The sequence below is a fragment of the Cimex lectularius genome, unplaced genomic scaffold, assembly GCF_000648675.2.
Source record: "Cimex lectularius strain Harlan isolate CLEC.00 unplaced genomic scaffold, Clec_2.1 scaffold170, whole genome shotgun sequence".
Classification (NCBI taxonomy): domain Eukaryota; kingdom Metazoa; phylum Arthropoda; class Insecta; order Hemiptera; family Cimicidae; genus Cimex; species Cimex lectularius.
In genome coordinates this window covers 1082445-1102820 of record NW_019392810.1, presented here as the reverse complement: position 1 = coordinate 1102820, position 20376 = coordinate 1082445, and the positions used below count along the sequence as shown (strand labels likewise).

The window sequence follows — 20376 nt, the reverse complement described above, 5'->3', positions numbered from 1 at the left end:
AGTATTTGGGTCCACTTTTCCAAACAGGGTTGTTTTATTGCATGTACTACTGATAATCTTGTGTCCCCTTGTGAGTGTTGAGAGTGAATGTATTTATTGTTGTGAATAAATCTCTGTGAAAGAGGCTGATAACAAAATATTGAGTACCCCATCAACCCTCAATTAAGTTAGTTATATAATGTAGTAAACGTTTTTCTAAATCACCACAATTACTAATGATAATTAGTAATCGACTTCCTCGTGGTAATCCTGTTGGAATGAAACCAGGAACTGGAGCGTGTTGGCATAATGGTGGTTGTTGTGTAGTTCCCCAGACACAATGTTCCGGAGGGAAATGAAAAGGCTACGTAGCTAAGGACAGGACATCCCAACTGCCAGACTTCACCACACCACGACGGTCCTGACACAAAAATATAATAAAAAACATGATTAAAAGGCAATGGCAGCATCGATGGATCAGCGAAGAAGCTTATGATGGAGCACTGTTGACAGATAGCCTCTGGAGGATGACTTGTAGCCATCATGGTTGACACACAGGAACTTACATTAGGCCAAAGTCCATGTAAGCATCCAGCATGAAGAGAAATTTTGCTTTCCAAGTTTCCAACTTAATTGAAGGGTGCCATTCCTTGGCTCCTTATTGAGAGTAAGTAAGAATACCAACCGATATGAGAATTGTGCTTTAGCTGGGAAGGGCCTAGTGAATATTTGGGTCCCCTGTTCTTCCAGGGTTGAGTACTGACAGTCTTGTGTCCCCTAGTGAGTGTTGAGACTGAATGTATTTATTGGTGTGAATGCGTGTGAGAAGACCAAGAACAAAATATTGAGTATCCTGTCGACCCTCGATTAGGTTAGTTATATAATTGAGGAATACCGAGTACTCCACCACCCTGAGTGAATAGTTAGTAGTCCCTGGAAACCCAACCTCGGCAGCTAGATGGCTGGTAGACCAAGATATGACCCCATACTGCCAAAACCCGGGATGGGTGATTTTCGAGCTCAGCCTGTAAATTGTATTATTACAGGAGCTTGAATAAGCTACGAGAAGTGATAGGCTCAACATGTTCAAATGAGTATGTGCAGATTTGAGCTTATACAATCAGTAAAAGCAAATTTCTTATAAAATTTTTTTGTTTTTATTAAAAAAAATATATATTGGGCAACTGTATATACTGAAAATTGAAGGAGAAAAACTATTAATGATTTCATACAATGATGTTAGATTGATTATCAATACTAGTCTAACTGTGTAGAGATTAGTGACCGTTAATCGATAGTTATTCAGATATCGTGAGATGCAGTCGGGTGTGATACAGGACTCTCAACACGACACGCAAGGATGGCACAATTACACAGAAGACAAACACTTTGAGCCCTGAAGATGATCTCAATAAAAGATCGAAACGTTGGCACGATAAAGAAAATGTTTTTCAAACCTACATCACACCCGACCGCATCTCACGATATCTGAATAACTAGTCTAACTGGTCAATATTGTTAATTGGACAATTAGATACAAATGCTTGAGTAAAATACATACAACAAACTGTTAACAGCACATTGATAAAATCTGGGTCTGAATGGAAAGTCTTCAAACTTGGCAATAAACTACTATCGTATAATCAGGCACATGTATTTGAAGTATAAAAAAAAGTATGTTATGGTCTGGTAAATTCTTCTTAAAACACATGGAAATTTAAAACCTACAAATTTTATGAAATCTATTTTTATCTATCAGTACCCCTATCCAGAATAATAAGTGAAAAACGTTCTAAAGTCAATTTCTTATTCTTATTGAAGCACTCCAGTCCTTGGAATGAAGGACAACCTCAGTTGAGGAGGGGTTATGGTATTAGTCTGAAGTGCATTCATCATAATGAGTTGTACAGACAATATAAAACAAACTCGCATAAAACAATTAAGCACATTTTTAGCATATTAGAATTGAGATGGAATTACATTTTAATTTGTAAATGATAAATAATAAAAATAATTGTTTTAATTAATTTTATTAACTTAAAATTTATTTAACAACATTACATATAATACAAGTGAACGACTAAACTTTATTCGCTTGGGTTTTATTTTTTTCCATCTTTTTAAACTGGGGCCTTGTAAACGAGCTGGAACCAGTGGCCACAGGCACATCTTCTAGGCGTGCCCTGATGGAGCCACATCCAGTTAATTGTGGTGGCATCCTCTTCACAGATGCAGCCTAGAATACGGGAATCATACGCGGATGGGACTTGATTCGGACAGTCCTTAGTGCCAGGTCCTCTCTTCAAAACCCTTAAGTCAAAAGGATTCTAAAAAAACAATGAATAAACACTTTTAATATTTCCCATTAGAAGTTGAAGATTATGGTTTAAATTTAAGATTGGCCTTGTTTGAAATTTAAATCTAAAATTTTACATTTTGATTTTAATTTTAACTGTAAATTTAAATCAGTTTCTTTGTCAAGAGATAAATGTGGTTAGCTCTGAGTATGAATAAATTAATCCGAATAAAAATATTTGCGTTTTACAAATTTTCTGAATCCCATTACTTTTTGCCTCACAAAATGATTATTGCAATTTTTTTCTAAACTTTTACTGTTTTTAGTTAAATAAATATGTAATAAAAAACAGACACTGGCAATACATGAAAAAATAAATCTTTGCAACGGAAAAGCCTGTAAATCAGGACATGTTTTATTCAGTCCAGATTCAATAGTATCAGTCTGAAAAACTATATTATTTTTTTTTTTAAATTATTAAAAAAGTTAACAGCACCTAGCAAGTTGTATCAAACATCATATCATATCAAACATTAAGATCCATACTACCAAAGAATGAAGGCTGTAAAGAATGAGCACAATTTATCTCCTTATTTCTGTTTGAAAGGAAAAAATAAAGAAATTCTGCTCTACCAGTTTATCTATCTGTGTTTCCCTGTATCCAGATCGGAAAAAATAAGACACAATTTCAGAAAAACAAGCCATACTCCAACTCAAATACATTGAACAGATCTGTTGTGTGCATATTTCTGACATCAAAGTTGTCTTTACTACCATCTTTTTTATTTCTGTTTAATTAAAATAAATGTACATATAGAAGTTGCAATTGCTGCTTGTGAAGACATGGTGCACTCATTCTGCTTCCAATTAGACATGAGATGAATGTATACATACAAAATTTTTTTAAACAATTCTTGCTTCTAGTTCTTTAATTCCGGTCATAACTGACCTTTCTAAGACAGCGACCTGTAAAAAGGTTGTAAGGGAGGTCAAATATATCGTACACCCACAAGAAAACTTTACGTACACAACTCAACAAAAGAAAATTTTACAGGAGAGCCAAATGAAATTTTTTTTAAACTTATGTATATGCCATTACTGGCAATAAAAACTGTCATGATCCATCAATCATTTGTTTCTCCAAGACCTAAGCGAAAACACTAAGCTGTAAAAATCCAGCTGTACTACCCCTAAAAAACACCCCTTTGAGTTGTGACAAATTTCTTGCTGGATATCTTTCTTGTTCTAACGATAATGATGGTCAATGAATGGCTGTAAGGGTATTAATTTTTATGTAATAGTAACAGACAACATACAAGCCTAACAAACAAGCAAGTAGAAAGTCTTACTAACATTATTTCTGACCCAAATGGGCTTTCCTCCTGGAGTCAGGGCAAAACATTTTTTAAAAAATCATTGAAACTATTAATAATCCACATTTGTTAAGTAGTCATAAGTGACCAAATTAATTATTCTTTTTATCTAAGGTTTTTGGTCAAGATGAAAATTTAGTGTCACGAGCAGGATTTGAACCTATGACCTAAATATGCCACTGCTCTAACCACTTGAGCTATCCTGACTTCGATCCACTTGGATACCAACTACCCATCTCAACCTAAAACCATTAGACTTTTCCCTCTTTTTGCCATATTTTCCAATGTCATGTAATCAGGATTTGATTCTCAGCGTCTTATGAAATAATTACTTCTTTTCATTACTAAATCAATACTTGCTTAATGGTCATAATTGATCATATTAAGTTATTCCAATTAATTATTCTTTTTGTCTAAGGTTTTTGGTCAAGATGAAAAATTGGAAATGTGTTGGTGTCTGAGCAGACTGAAGTTATGATAGCTCAAGCGGTTAGAGCAGTGGCGTATTAAGCCAAAGGTTGTGGGGATCCCGCTTGTGACATTAATAATGTTGCAAGTTAAAAGACAACACTGTTAAAAAAAAATATGAAAAACAATATTATAAGTAAGAATGTTATTAAAATAAAAGAAATGAAACTATAATTTATTATAATAATTCACAAACACTAGATCAAGGTATGATCTTGAAGAAAAAAATGCATATTCAGTTTTTTCTGCCAAACTTTTGATATATTTTAAGGTTATCATCAGGGCCTATATTAATTTCACATTATGAAAAACGTCTTTTTTTTTCTTTTTTTTTTTTTTTACAAGGGTCTGCAACAGCAGAGGTCATATAAACCCTCAGGGTGCTGGTACATTTGAAAAAATCCCATTTGGAAGGATGTCGGATTTCAATACAGGGCCACTGGATTCGAACCGGGGACCCTTTATGTTAGTGATGAGCACCATGTCAATGCCTAAACCGTTGCGGCCACCAACACCCCTATATTTGTACAATTGATTTAACAATTGTTTTTCATAATGTGAAAATGTGACTCCAGTATGTAAAATCCTTCACTAAAGAAGAAAAAACTGATATAACTCCATACGTGCCACTTTTTGTGAACGGTGACAGTTCGTTCCAGCCAATTCAAAAATGACACAGTGCCTACAAGCTAAGAGCCCACCTAGCATCCTGTAGCATCACATATCCGAAACTTCAAAAAACAAATAATCCGGTTTTTATAATTTTTCAACTTGTGTCACTTTTCTTGTGGGCATGTGATATGTTGGAAATAAGGCTGTAGATCGGTTGGTTGGTTACCCACCTGGTAGGCAGCAAACATTTCCTACAACATAGAAGTTTTTTTTTTGGGGGGAGGGGATTCTCATTACCCATGCTCCAAAAAAATGGAAGCCATAGAAAAATAATAGATGAATAGTGGGAACATTGTCGCGGACTCAGTCCATCCAAGTGCGGGACATTATGAATTGGGGTCAACATTATACACTCATTGCCGAATGTCCATCGACACGGACCACCAGGAGGCTGTGTAACGGAAACTTTTGACAATTATTGGGAATTATTGCACAGTCAACCCTTGAAAAAAAGGAAGCTGACCATCTGGCCCAGCAATTTTTCTCTTTCCTTTTCTTCCGTACCCTGATTGGGGACGATTTGGAAAAGTCGGTCAACTCAAGGCGGAAGCCGACTCAAGGACTCACAAAAATAGTCAAACAGTGGCCAACACACGAGATGAGTTGATTGTTGAAGAGCAGCCCACGTCGGTTGAGCTGACGGTCAATTGATTCAGAAGCAGTTGACAGGAGGAACCAGTTAGACAGCAGCCACCGCCAAGTTGAAGGATCAGTCTAGAGCAGACAGGCAGCCACACTCCAAGGGAGAACGCCCTGTACAATCTACCGCAAGTAATTGAAATCAATTTTGCTACAAGTATCTTTTGAGACCTGCAAATTTAGACATGATAATCAAATACTAGTAGAGCATTAGGAAAAATGCTGGCGCAATGTATTAAGGAAATTGAAATGGTTTGAATGCGAGCCCTACACTGTGCCCATTTGAGACAAATGATGGTTTCAGTTAGAGGAAAACAATAAAGTGATTTGAAGGGGTTTGCGACGAGGCTTGAGTGATCAGAGAAACTAATGTCGAGCCCTTCTCAGGCACCGAATAAAGTGATCAATTTATTTTTTACTTAAATTGAGAGTCTAATATGGTAGGTAATGTATATGTTACAGGATTGAACAGGGCACCATTCCAAGGACAGAAAGCCCAGTACAACCTCCGCGAGTTTAAATATTGTCTTTAAGTGCGAAGGATTTTCAAAATAATAAATCTTCCCTCACCTCGTTTCCAGCCATTTTAGCTAGGAGTTCTCTCTTTTCGATACCAGTGGCGTGATCGATGGGGTCGGGCATCTCTGAAAATTGTCGAAGGAAATTATTAGCCGGTTTCAAGGGAAGGAAATTATTCGTATTTTCTGATAATCACCCGTGTTGAATCTCGAGGCGGAGAGGAAAATGTTCCTCTTCGAGACGTTAAACACAGTCCTGAGGGCGGCCATCTTTCCAAATTTCTATGAGGCAGGAGTTTGGAAGTATGAACGATGAACGTACGAAGCACCTGATCTCTGGGTCGCTGTGAAAAACCACCGTCTACACGATCGTTGCCGAATACTCGATCGACAAATTAAAAGTAATCAACACGTCGCTTTTACAAAGAACGAAAGATCTAATTTTTTTAACAAAAACACCAGTTAATACAAATCGTCTAATATTTATTTTTCTATATTTCAATTTTACCGCTTAATTTCAAAAATTCCGCCCAAGCTCCAAACCGCGTCGATTTTGACTGAAAAATCTATATTTTCCTACCGACACCTTCACTTATTCATATATCTATTATCTAGGGCAATAAATCTACTATTGGTTTTGGGTAGAATTAAAAAAACTATTATTAAAAAGGATTCTTATTCAGCTTGCATAAAGGAAATAGTTAATTGGCGCATTTTGTCTTCAGTCTATACAGACAATTTTAATTAATTTTTCACAAAGGTCTTGTGTTGGATTTTTGTGTAATGACAGTCAGTCTGAACAATCGAATTGTAATAAACACAAGTACAATATTGTGATATAGTTATTACTACTTTTCTTTAAATTGGACAGATAATTTTTATTCAGCTTGCATAAAGGAAAAAGTTCATTTTGGACATTTTGTATAATGACCGAATTATTAGGTTGGCATTCTAAATAATTATTCGGAGATCGTGATATGTGATCTGGTGTGACATAGGTTTCAGAAAAACATTTTCTTTATCGTGCTAACGTTTCGATCTTTATTATGATCATCTTCAGGGCTCAAAGTGTTTGTTTCCTGCATAATTGTGCCATTGTTGTGTTGTGTGGGGCACTCTCAACACAACACACAATCACGATCTCTGAATAATCATGACTAACGGTTACCAATCACCACGCATTGCGTATAATGACACATGAACAATGCACATTATGTATAACGAATAAATATTCAGTCTGCGTAGAAATTATAATTCATTTTGCATAAAGGTCCTGTGTTGGATTTTTTGGGTAAAGAACAAAAGTAATATTGTGATATGGTCATTACTACTTTTTTTTTAAATTGGACAGTTAATTTTTATTCACCTTGCATAAAACAATTTGACTTTTTACATAATGAACGAATTATTTGGTGAGCATTATACGTAATGAAACAGTGAACAATGCTCACTATGTATAATGGCCAATATTTTCATTCTGTATAGACATTTTTAATTCATTTCCATCAACTTGAATGTAACAACATGTAAATATCTGATGATGTATTAGTTTAATACAATGTATAATGACAGACAAAAAATTCCACCCAATTGATTTTTTTATTTCTTCAATAAAAGAAAATTTTTAATTTGTCTCGTTGTTTTTATCAATAAATATTTGATTATGTTTTAAATTGGGAATATCAATTAGAGGTAAATACACTTAATCCGTAATTTGAAACAAGGAAAAAAGATTTTTCAATGTCTACTTTTTACGGAATTTCAAAATTCTGAAGCGATAAAGCTGTTTATGTTTAGTCTTCATCTTTCTTTTCTTACTTTCAATTTTTAAACTTTAAAATGCCACTTAGTGCTGAGGATGCGCGTGGTGTGGCACTTATTGATAATTGACGTTCCATCTGGTATGTGGCTATCGCCATCGGTGTTCCCTACGAAATTCTACGAGACGCTGTTAGAAGTTTTCGAGAAAATGGGTCCTACCATAGAAGGCCTGTTCTGGATGCTGTATGTAACAGAACCACAGAATGACTGTTTCTTGACTTGGAGAATTTTGTGAAACCAGCACCTTATTGTTGTAAGAGTGATTCATCAGCTCCAGGAAGTTCAAGTTGTCCAAATTTCTGAATGCACTGCTTGAAGAAGATTAAGTCAGTATGGACTGATGGCCATTCCCCAGACAGGAATTGACTAGAGCACACAGAGTTACACGGCTCGTATTTCCTCAAGAACACAGCCATTGGTCTTTGGACGATTGGTCCACTGTACTTTTTACAGATGAGTGTAGATTTGCTCTAGTATCTTTAGATGGGCATGAAAGAGTGTGGAGAAAGCGAAATGAAAGGTACAAAGCCTGTAAGGTTTCCCAGAGTCAACCTTTTCAAAGTAGCTCAGTGATGGTATGGACGGGAATTTCAATGGAGTCGCACAAAGTTGGTTGTTGTTGCTGGTGGGTCTTTGATGACCAATTGCTATGTGGATGAAATTTTGGGACATCATGCATTGACTATCTTCAATGAAATTAGCGACAATCCTATTCTAATGCACGATAATGCCTGTCCACATGTCGCTCGCATAGTACAAACGTACCTTCAACAGCATATCATCAGAGTCTTAGCCTGGCCAGCCCGTTCTCCAGACTTTGAATCCCATCTAACATTTATGGGATAACCTCAAATGACAAATAAGAGCACTTCCTGATACACTCCACGATCTTGAAGTATGGTCTAACTTCCAGCAGAGACATTTCCAGAGTGGTAGAAAGTATGCTGAGGCATCTTCGAGTTGTAATTAAGGCAAGTGGAGTAAATAAGCAATATTGAAATGTTAATTAAAAATCTAACAATTAAAACAAATTTTATCTATCCGTATTTTCTTTGATTTTTCATTTTCCTTAGCAATTTACATTTTTTTAAACTTTTTTAGACAAAGACTCAATTATTAATCGTTAAAAAACGTGAAACTTTGATTAATATATAAAAATCAAGTTAAATTACAAGTGGGTGGAATTTTTTGCCTGTCAGTGTACAAGTTTACATTTCCCTTGGATTATACAGATAAACTGGGTTCTCTTTGCAGTTTGCATAAACAAATTTTTTTTGATAACCAATCGATTAGTAAACATTAATTATGTATATATGGTCATTACAGCCAATTTTGAACATGATTAACAACATTATCAAGCTAATAGTTTGTGATGTGGCCTTATAGTTTTACTTTTTACACTGTGAATTGTATGCATGCTATAATGAAATACATTTCCATCTTTCATTTTAATAGAATGAATGAAGAAAGAAAAAATGAAATATAAACATAAAGCAAAGTATTTTAATTAGACAATTTTCAATTGTAAAACAATTATTTTTTATGTTTCCTCTCAAAAGCATGATTTAGGAGGGTAGAGATACCAAAAGAGGAACATACTCGTCGAAAGGGCGATGTTAACCGGCTCGAATCTCTTCATCGTAGTATAGACACCGGCATAGCACAATGTATAAATAGATTTCCGCAGTCTCGTAAGAATAGAAAAGCCGCTGTAAAACAAGAAATAGAAAACACACTGCGAGAAACTTTGGTACAACTTTTCTTTTAAATATTGTAAGTTGAAGAGTGATTTTTTTTAAATATTGGTCACCTGGCTGAAAAAGTACTTCAAACCCATTGATATAAGTTACATAGTTTTTAAGCAGAATTCACAATTTACCAAGAAAAATATAATTTACATGAACTTTTCTTGATACACAGATGCAGAGTATATCATAAATATATAATTTCAACATCCATTAAACAAACATTGGATAATCAACTGTATTCATAAAGCAAGATACTTTTTTATTATTTTAATTGTAAATTATTTTTAACATAGAAATGTTTATAAATCCTTGACTGTTTCACTCGTAACAAGTTATTTTAATAATATTCAAGGTGAAGTGGTTGATATCTGTTATTGAATTTTTGAAATTGTAAAATGTGTATTTTCAACATTTTTTGTCACATTAAATTGCAATTTTATAATCCAACATTACTCAGTATGTGTGTATAATTGTATATGATGTCTGTTATGTCCCGTTTATTAACTATTTTTTTATTTGTGGATTTTAAAACACTCAATATTGTATATTGGGGAAAATTAGGATGGTGGAGATCAAAATAGATAAAAACGTCAATTCAAAAAATTAATTTCTTAACAGCGATAGCATAAAAACTCATATCCCACAAGAAACACCAACAATTTATAATATAAGCATACAAAAAATAGAACTCCTTAAACAACATAACAAAATAAATGTCTTTATAAAGAAAAATGCATGGTTTAAGTCTTGAATTTTTTTTGGATTAATAGAAATTCATATCCCACTGGCAACACCAACAATTTATATTATAAGCATATAAAAATAGAATTCTTTAAAAAGATAACAAAATAAATGTCTTGATAAAGAGAATGCATGGTTTAAGTCTTAAAATTTTTTGGATTACAATTAAAGAAAAGAAAGGTACATATGTATTTAATTAAAAAACAAAAATAAAAATTTATACAACCGAAAAAAATTTAAGGCACTTTTTTTAAAAAGGGATTTGTGTTCTAACTTTATAATTCTCTACCATTGTGTTTTAATGAAATTCATGAGACCGTTTGTGGATGAGTCATGGGTCTGGATCTCCTCCGGTGTTTCGAGTTCTGGTTCGATCACTTTCGCCAGTTGTTTACCAAGTTCCACGCTGAAAAGACAAAGTTTTGTTTTTTTATTTTCTTTGTATGTTCTTTATATATATATAAAATATCAGAGAAAAGGATCATTTACCCCCACTGGTCGAATGAGTTGATGTCCCAGACAACACCCTGAACGAAAATCTTGTGCTCATACATGGCTAGTGGTATAAAAAAATAAATAAAAAAATTAAAATTATGAATGAAATTTAATAAAGTGGCAGTATTATACCTATGAGGGCGCCTAAGGTGAAAGGAGTGATTTTCTTTACTACGATGGAATTAGACGGCCTGTTTCCTTCAAACACTTTATGTGGAATGATTTTACTTGCCTTTTCCTCAGGCCACAACTTAAGTTCGGCTTTCACCTCATCGACCGTCTTCCCTTTCATAAGTGCCTCGCTTTGGGCAAGAAAATTGGCGACAAGAAGCTAATGAAATGAGAATAAATAAAATAAAATATCATGATGTGAGTATTTTTCAAGCTTACCCTGTGATGCTGTCCATTGCTGAGTGGGTTGTGGGACAATGCCGGAATGATGAAATCGCAGGGGATGAGGCGTGTGCCTTGATGGATCAGCTGGTAAAAGGCGTGCTGACCGTTCGTCCCTGGCTCACCCCAAATAACAGGCCCAGTCGGAAAGTTGGCCTTTTCATTCATTCTAGTCACATATCTACAAAAATAAATATATATTTTTTAAATTTTTATTTGTTCCCTATACACATTTGTACATATATTACAATTATTACAATGTAAAAAATAAATAAATACAGTCACAGCACACGGAGGACTCATGCCATGAAAAACCTGAGAAATCAGTGTGAGGGATTAACTATAAATTATTAATAAGGAGCTGGCGAGGACATGGTAGGTTCTCGGGATGGGAATATGTAGAGAGGTCTTGTTGAAAAATTGGAATGAAAGGTACTTAATGAAGGGAATGTGCGGTCATTATGCAAAAATTTTAAATTATTTTATTTTCAACAGAAAGTGAAGATAAAAAGTGTCAGCCTGATTCCCAAGAACTCATTCCCATTCTCCCTCTGAAGCAGCAGTCAGTTACAAAGGATTTCAATATAGGTAATAAGGAGTGATAAGGTAACAGAGCATTTAAATTTATAAACTGTCTTTAGTCATTGAAATTACTCACTTTCCATTGCTTTCCATGTCTCCTTGTTGGAAGTATGCAGGAAATCTGTGTAGGTATTGATCATAAGGTAGTATCGCATGGGTCTCAGAACCGTAAAAATTGTTATACCATATCCCAATCATCGCAAGCAATACAGGAACCTGATGTAAAATTAAGCAACAATTCTTGTATTAAATAATTATTAAAATTTCATTCTAACTTGTCTTAAATGATTTAAATTAATATGAAAATATCAGTTAATGAAAGAGAACTGTAAAACAATGCGGTGACACACGAGATGTTCCCGGAATAGTTTGTCGGTTGTGACCATTTATGACCCTTTAGGGCAGACTTTGAACAAAAAAACCATCTTACATCTGTGAGAACGCTGACGAGAGGTTAGTCGAAAGCAGTCAAGCTCAAATGCTTTATTGAAATTAAATTAGATATAGAGATAAAATTAGGTCTATTTATTTGTACAATTTAACAAATATCAAATTAAAAATATGTATTATCTAGAGGTCACTTATATTAGTTTACCAACGTAATCTTTTTTTCTGAACTTACATTCCTACGGAATTCAGCAGTTTTGAAATGGTTGTCCATGAAGTAAGCGCCGGATAGGAACTGCTCGAAGTTGGGAAAACCGATGGCCAGCGCGACCGACAGTCCAATGGAAGACCAGACTGAATAACGGCCTCCGACATACTCTCCAAACTCGAACATGTTCTTCTCATCGATTCCGAACTCCTTCACTTTGCCCCTGTTGGTCGAAACGGCCACAAAGTGCTGTCTCAAGTCCCTAAGCTATAATGCAAAGAAACAAACTTAATTATGTTAAAAGTAAATATCTGTTGCATAAAATTAATTTTGCTTATTTTTTATTGCATTTATTTTTTTTAAACAAAAAATGTTATGTAAAGTGCAATACGGTTGTTTAAAAAAAACCCAGATGACAGCAGTGGATTCATAAAAGGATGCCCCTTACCTAGAGCATTTCAAATTAATTAAAAGAGGCTTAAAAGATTAATCAGTCAACTAAGAGATAAATGAAACAAGCAATCCTAGTGATGAGTCACCAAAAAGCCAAGGGCAGTTGTGAAGAGAATGAGAACAAATTAAGATGCTTTAGACATAGGACATTGGTGCCAATGAATATGAGATGAAGACTGGTGAGCTTTGAAATAGTGTCAAAGAGTACTGAGCATAACCCATTTGGGCTGAGAAATAGACAAACTAAGGACATTTGAGTATAAGCATATAGTACAGTTGAGCTGACTTCTGCTGATCTTAGAAGAGACTGAGTACAATTATGCAAGCAATTGATTAGGCCTAAGTCTGACCAATTCAAATATTGCATGAAAAAAATGCTGGCTAGTTTTGTTGTGGATATGTTTTTATGTTCTTGAAATAATTCACTTAAGGTAGAGCAACCTGGGAGAGTTATAAGCTATCATAAAAATGTTTTTGCTGTGGTTCATAAACTATCTGTACTTAACTAGTTTTTAATTTAGTAATTCCTGTGAAATATAAGGGCCTAAAATCCAACTACTCATTGTGGGGCACAGGAGTTAGAGTCCTCGGAGTGAACTGTCTTTAAAATTAGACACTAGTTTTTTACTCCTAAATCACAGCAATTGCTCACTGTACTGGAGAAATAAAAAGACTAGAAACACATTCTACACAAGATAGTCATTGTTTCTGAGCAGTCAGGAGACATCATGTAAGGTAAAGGTAAAAAGCTTATGGAATTGTATGGAATCCCTGGAGAAGGTAGTGACATTAATGACCTGACCATTCGGAACATAGAAGTAATGAGAAAGAGGACATGTTGGCCAAAAAAGGAGCCAATATGAATTCATGGCCTAGCACCTTGTCACATAAAATGATACATCCAAAAATGGATCCTTAATGTCCAAAACCTGGCGGAGCAAGACTCCAAGCCCACAAGACTTATAAAGGAATTACGGGAAGGTAACAGCAACAAATTGGTTTGACTCCTGGACTATGCACTGCACCTAAGAAGGCACATGAACCGGATAGGAGTACTGACATAAGAAATACTGTGGAGATACTGCCAGGAATAAGAGGAGACTGCAGAACACATTCTACATTTTTCTGATTTTGGTGTAGATTCTTTCAGCTAGGAGAGGAAAAGCCAGAAAAGCAAGATTAAGGAGCCTATGGAGGTTGACTAACAATCTGAAGCTGACTGGTGAGTTATAAAAATAGAGGAAATAAATCTATCTAGGTTCAGTCATGGAAGGACTTGTGATTGCCTCATTTTTCCCTATCATGTCATATGGGAGTGCGTAACGTCTAAGTACCCATTGTGTGTCGCAGACGAGGGGTCAAACCAAGTTACAATACATTTTTCATACTTCAATCAATTAAGAAGCCATGTAATCTGCTAGGATTCAAACCCAGAACCACTAGTGTGGCAAATACAAGTCGAACACCTTGCCTTACTTGCCAGTTGCAAAGTTTAATTTTTTAAAATAACTATGATCAATTTATCAAATCTGCCCAGTGTAAAAGAATAATATAGGTCTGTTATATGACCAGTGATATAACATATGACCTTGTTTGCCTTGCTTTAATATAATTAAATGGGGCTTACAGTTATTTAAAATATTTTATACTTTTACATGTATTTTATGGTTTAATTGTTAAATTTACCCCTCCAACTTCAAGGAACCATTTCCTGGCTGATAAAGCGTTGGTCATGGTCTCTTGAGTGGTGAAAGTCTTTGAGGCAATGATGAAGAGTGTTGTCTCTCTTTGGACTGTTTTTAGAACCTCTGCAAGATTGGTACCGTCTATGTTTGAGACAAAGTGCACCTTGAGAGAGTTTCTGTATGGCTTAAGCGCTTCGGTGACCATGAGAGGACCCTGAAACATTAAAACAGAAATGTAAATGTGAGCATGGCGATACGAACATAAAAAACGTACAAGGTCTGAGCCGCCGATTCCGATGTTGACGACATCGGTCATCACATCCCCCATGTAGCCTTTCCACCTCCCGTTCAACACGTCTTGTGTGAAGAGCTTGATGTGCTCAAGCTGGTCTCGTATCTCGTGCATGACATCCGCACCTTCGCAGTAGACGGGCTGCTTCGACCGGTTCCTGAGCGCGGTATGGAGCACCGCTCTGTCTTCCGTCGTGTTGATCTTCTCACCGGCGAACATAGCTGCACACGCCTGACTGACACCGCGCGCCTTTGCAAGTTCCAGCAACGCCTCGAGTACACTGTCTGTGACCCTGTTTTTCGAAAAGTCCACAAGAATGTCGCCATCCTTCGGAGTGGTGAGTTTCACACTAAATTTTCCAAGTTAGTTTTTTTTTAATTTAAATAATGTATTTAAAAATACCTGTATTTAGTGAAACGATCTGGATCTGTGTCAAATAACTCTTTCATATTTATATTTGAACCTCTTTCATTGTAGTATTTCTGGAGTTTGAGATACGCCGGCTCCATTGTCAGCTTCACTTTCGACTCCATGGTTGTTTATTAAAAAAAGAAATTTTGCAATTAAAAACACTCAAAATTTGGAACTGACTGGACGAACCGAAAGTGCAAAATTTTCAAACTGAGGGATCAACAAGCCGATCGGCGACCAGCATTGGAGTGGTGACCTCCGTGATTGCATAACCTCCCGGCGGCTATGGTTGCTTTCGAAAACATTACGTAAACACCAATCCAACTAATCTGGAGCATCGAAAGTCGAATGGAGCGCGTGCACTTATTATCTGACCCTGCACATATTCCAACAATGATTTTTTCCCCTTTTTAATCACATCCTACAACAATTAATTCCTACCAGAGCTTCTAAAATCTCGTTACAACCTACTATTAACATACATTACTTTTATTTTTAAACAAACAGACCCATCAACATTAAATCTAAACGCATATTTGACAGTAAAATTCACATATATAGTTTGAATGGATGGATGGATGATTTCATTTTAAATAGTACAATTACATATTTGTAACAAAAATTCCACTTGTAGGGAAAGTGTTTGTACACTATGCTTCCTATTATTTTTTAAATGATAAAGAGCAATAGTATTTAACATTTAACAATTGTGAAAAAAAATTATGAAAATAACAAACAGAAGGTGAAACAATTTGTACAAAATAAATACCTTAATATTAAATAAATTAACTTATAAATAAATAACTGTACAAATAACAGATACATACAGGGTGTCCTTTTTAGATGGCACGGCTGCATTTCTCTTGAACCTATGAAACTATTTAAAAAAATTCTGTTTAATATTTTTTAGTCTAGTTTCAAATTTTTACCTTTTTTGGATAAAAACTATGCAGGGTACCTCAGGTCCAGTTTAACTTCAAAATTTCAAATTCGATTCTTTCATCCTGACACATCATTTTAAAAGATTTTTACGCTGAAAACAATGGTGCAATCGGATTTTAAATTGGTCCAAAAATGACAAAGTTATAGCAAAAATTTGAAAAAACGCTTTCGTTGGTTTCGTTGTTAATTCCAATAATTTGCTTCTTCACTAGAGTAAATATCAATTGTTTACATTCTGTCTTTGTTTGTCAAACTGGCATTATAAGAGAAAATATTAATTCTTGGAAGTAAATAAATTTTACTTTTACGAATAGCACCTATTCGTGACATTCAGCATTCTACTCAAAATGAACCAAAGAGCACATTTTTCCGATCAAGAGCGAGTTGTCATGTACGACTGCTTTGTTGATAGTGGTGGTATTGCGCGTCGTGTTGTTGTTCCATCACCAAGAAACCGGCAGCGTAATTTCGATGAGCTGAAGATTTTACTGTATCGCGAAAATCCGAATTCCATCCTCCGAAATGTTGGAAGGGTTTTAGGTTTTTCAAAAAATAAAATTTGAGATATACTCCGAACATACAATTTTAAGCCGAATCGCTCTCATCTTGTCCAGGGACTTCGGGATTCTGATTATGACAGGCGACTAACGTCCCTTGCAAAAATGTCGATTTGGGAGGCTGAAAAAAACGTTCTTCCATACATCCTGTAGACTTATGAATCCAAGTTCACCTCTAATGGCATATTATACCGTTTGAATTTTCGAACGTGGGCAGAGGAAAATCCGAGAATTTTGTACTCTTGTCATCATCCAGTGGTTTACAATATTTGATTTGAACTTAGCGGAAATAAATTAAATTGGGTCTTATTTTTACGAAAATAACTTAAATGGTGCTCAGTTCATCAATTTTTTGAAGGAGGTTTTACCAACATGATGTACCAGATGATGTACTTCAGCAACAACGACAAAGAATGATTCTCTAGCTTGATGGATGCCCCGCGCACAATTCTCTGCAGATTATTTGGATCGTAACTTCCGGGATAAGTGGATAGACCTCATAGCCCGATCTGTTGGCCTACTCCGTCACCCCATTTAACTCCACTTGACTATTTTCTGTGGAGCCATTTAAAAAAAAAAATGCCTGCGCGAATCATAACCCAGCAAGCTTAGTTGAAGAGCTGCGGTAAAGTACAGAAAATGCTTGTCAATCCAACTCCCCTGACTTTATCGCTCTGAGCACCGGGAAAGAGTGGTTAAAAAGAGCAAATCTTTGAATCTTTACGCAAGGTAGGTAGTTAGAACATGAAATGTGATTAATAAATAGCAAACCAAAAGCAAAAAAAGTTTGTCTTACAGGTAAAATTCCATGCTGGGCAAGCATCTAGCAGGCATGGTTTAAGAAAAACACGTTGTAAATCAGTATTTTATTCTTTTGGCTCATGCGAAACTCCATTCTGAATAATGGGAAGTGTCCTATTAACCGCTTTGCTGTTGCCTACCAAGCGATTTATGTGTGCACCAAAGTTCAGTTTCATAGTATTAAACGTAAAAAAAAAACACTAGGTGAAAGACTGATTCAACCACAACTGGGTCGACAGACTTATACTTACACGCCAATCTTCTTTCATCGCCATCATCCCCAAATGATTTTCGACCTATAAATATTATCTAAAGCTCTAGAAATCATTATGCTTAAACGAATTAATACTTTTCTTTATACTCGTTCAGCAGTTTACAAACACATCTTTTATAATTATAATAAAAACACCGTCGATGCTTTGTGGTATGATGTCATTTCAACAATTGACGGACACGTAATAAAATAAATAAAGCCTAGTACAGTTTAGATTAGTTTATAAACTGTGTTTAAACATTTTTGACAGTGGAAGTGTAGTGATTCTAATAGCATGACAACAGAAATTATGTTTTATGATTTGCTACTTCTGCTAGTCGTCTTTGCAGATTTGCATTGGATTGGGTGACAACTTCATAGTTAGTTTTGAATTGTTTGTCCTCTGGAACTGAGATTTGACTAGAGAGCTCCAGATCCCACATACATAGGTCCATGGGGGCATAGCACTATAAAATAAATCAGGCATTTTAGGCGAAGATGAGCTTTTTTATTAGCCTCTCTTTAGTTATATTTGCTGGATTTTTTTGTTTGGTACCATGCTCTACTGAACAAATGAAGATATTACATATGTACTTTTCAATCACACCTCAATGCCTTATTCCCTTATAAAACAATAACTTACATAGTATATATCATTTCTACCAGCTGGAATCAATGTTTCTATAGAAAAAGGTTTGACCACCCCAACCAACCAAGGATTCGATACCACTGAAAAGATTTTCCCTCATTTCCCCATATTCAAGGCATTCCCAGAATTATGTAGTTCCAATCCTCAGTGCAGTCAAAATTAGCACAATTTGGAGACTCCCTCCGACCAATTCTCTATTTACGGTTAAGCTGTGGTTGTTTCTGATCCGTGTAATTACACATCACGCCAATTGCAAGGGTTGTATGGTTAAGAACTATAAAGGTTAAGGCGACCTCCGCCCCGTTTACGAACACCCTTCAGCACACAGAATGGAACATCAACCACCTCCTGGACCGAACGCCTTCCCCGACCTTGGTAATCACCATCCATCTCCGCCACCACCGACACAACAGTTTTCATACGTTCAAGCCACGCGTGGTGCCCTGGCATTTTAGTCGGCACCTCCTACTACACATATGACACTCTCCGCGATATGCCCTGTATACTTGAAACCACAGAGCCTTGGACACCACAGTTAACCTGGACCGATAAAGTGATCCGACCATTACAAAATTCCTCTCAGACTGCCAACCTTTGTTTGGGACAAACCCAGCCTTATCCTCCACCAGAGAACGGAGTTCCGTGCCACCAGCCTGAAACATTAAGTTAGAAATCCTTGATGGAAATCTGGAATAGTCCCGCATGTATATTCGAGGTGTTATGACAAAGAAAGAAACATTGTAGATTGGGTCTAAACTATTCTAAAACGCTGATTAGATGAGAGGAATGGCGTTACGAAAACATCGACAATCGGTGGTGACCTTTTATGGCTCCAGAACTTACTTACCTGATCCTGTGATGCTGAGGCAGCTATTTTGGCCACAATGGGATTGTCAGTCTGATACAATAATTTATTGATAGCCATATTTTTAATTCTGGAATTAAACTCGTAACACCGATCGAGTCGGCCAGTTCTTTACATTATCCCTTGTGTACCCTAGGACAGAGACAAGAGAAGTTTGTTCGAATTTTTCCCTCTGCACTCCCCATACTGTACGTAATCTTACCTCAGGTGAAGGCAGGCTTTGAGTGCAGATTGTCTACATAGAAGCTGGCTTTTAATTCCCTTCCTTTTTATTTCTTTTGCCCAGAGCCACAGCCACAACTTGCAATTCAGTGGTAAATTTTTCGTGAGAAATAGATATTTTAACATCTCTTAATTTTCTTCCAGAAAATCCTTCTTCGATGCCATGTTGGGTTTTCAACCGTCCTAATATTGGCAGACATTTCTCCCATGATGCTCTTTTTTGGAATTATAATTTAGTATTTCTTTATAAAGTTATACTTCAGAATCATGGTGTCTATCGACGTGTCCAGTATTACATTTTTTCGAAGATCCTCTTTCAGCATGGAGGTGTCTTATATGAGCCTATCTAGAATGAGGCTATGTGCAACTGATTTCGCTTCTCCCTAGATGAAGATGTTAGATTTAATGACATCTTAGGTAGGTATGCCTGGGATGCATTTCTTTTCGAAAGATGTGATGGACTGATTCCTTAAGACTATTACAAATGGCGTTGTGACAAGTGTATCCATTGTGTTTGGCTGTTCTTTTTAACAGCAGATTTGTAGTGTTTTAGTAAAGTCGTAAAATGTTTACTGGGTAATTATATAATAAATTTGTGGACGAGAGCTTAGTATGTTTGGAAAAATTTCGTGGTCTACACGCGAAACGGGTTAGGTATTATTTAAAGCCAAAAATTTTTAGTTGTCGACTCGTTGAAGCGAATCTTTTGGAACGGCTGATTGAGTGAAACTGTTTTGGCGTGTCCCAAATCAGAAATTTCAGTAATTTTTTTAATCTCGGAGGAAGGGTCTGAAATTACACTTCTTCTCTAATTAGAAGAGTCAAGGCGAAATTCCCGGCACTTTTCCGAATCGATCATAGGTCGCGATCATCGCCCTGGGACTCCTCCAAGGATGGAAAAAAGCTATTAATATGTGGATATGTCG

General features: G+C 35.9%; 2 protein-coding genes across 2 annotated transcripts; both read right to left on the bottom strand.

Annotated features, from left to right (window-relative positions):
* Positions 1-2052: 2052 nt before the first annotated feature.
* Positions 2053-6426, bottom strand: LOC106672055 (cytochrome c oxidase subunit 5B, mitochondrial-like). The gene is made up of 3 exons (XM_014403161.2): positions 6143-6426; positions 5998-6071; positions 2053-2306 (listed from the first exon to the last, which is right to left on the bottom strand). Exons 1-3 carry the CDS (start codon positions 6213-6215, stop codon positions 2100-2102), a joined length of 354 nt encoding a protein of 117 aa, XP_014258647.1. The 5' UTR covers positions 6216-6426; the 3' UTR covers positions 2053-2099.
* A 2821-nt stretch (positions 6427-9247) lies between these two features.
* Positions 9248-15524, bottom strand: LOC106672041 (glucose-6-phosphate isomerase). The gene is made up of 10 exons (XM_014403136.2): positions 15153-15524; positions 14733-15099; positions 14460-14672; positions 12348-12587; positions 11802-11941; positions 11141-11324; positions 10883-11081; positions 10745-10811; positions 10545-10661; positions 9248-9475 (listed from the first exon to the last, which is right to left on the bottom strand). The coding sequence occupies exons 1-10, from the start codon at positions 15281-15283 to the stop codon at positions 9319-9321; spliced, it is 1815 nt and encodes a 604-aa protein (XP_014258622.1). The 5' UTR covers positions 15284-15524; the 3' UTR covers positions 9248-9318.
* Positions 15525-20376: the final 4852 nt, after the last annotated feature.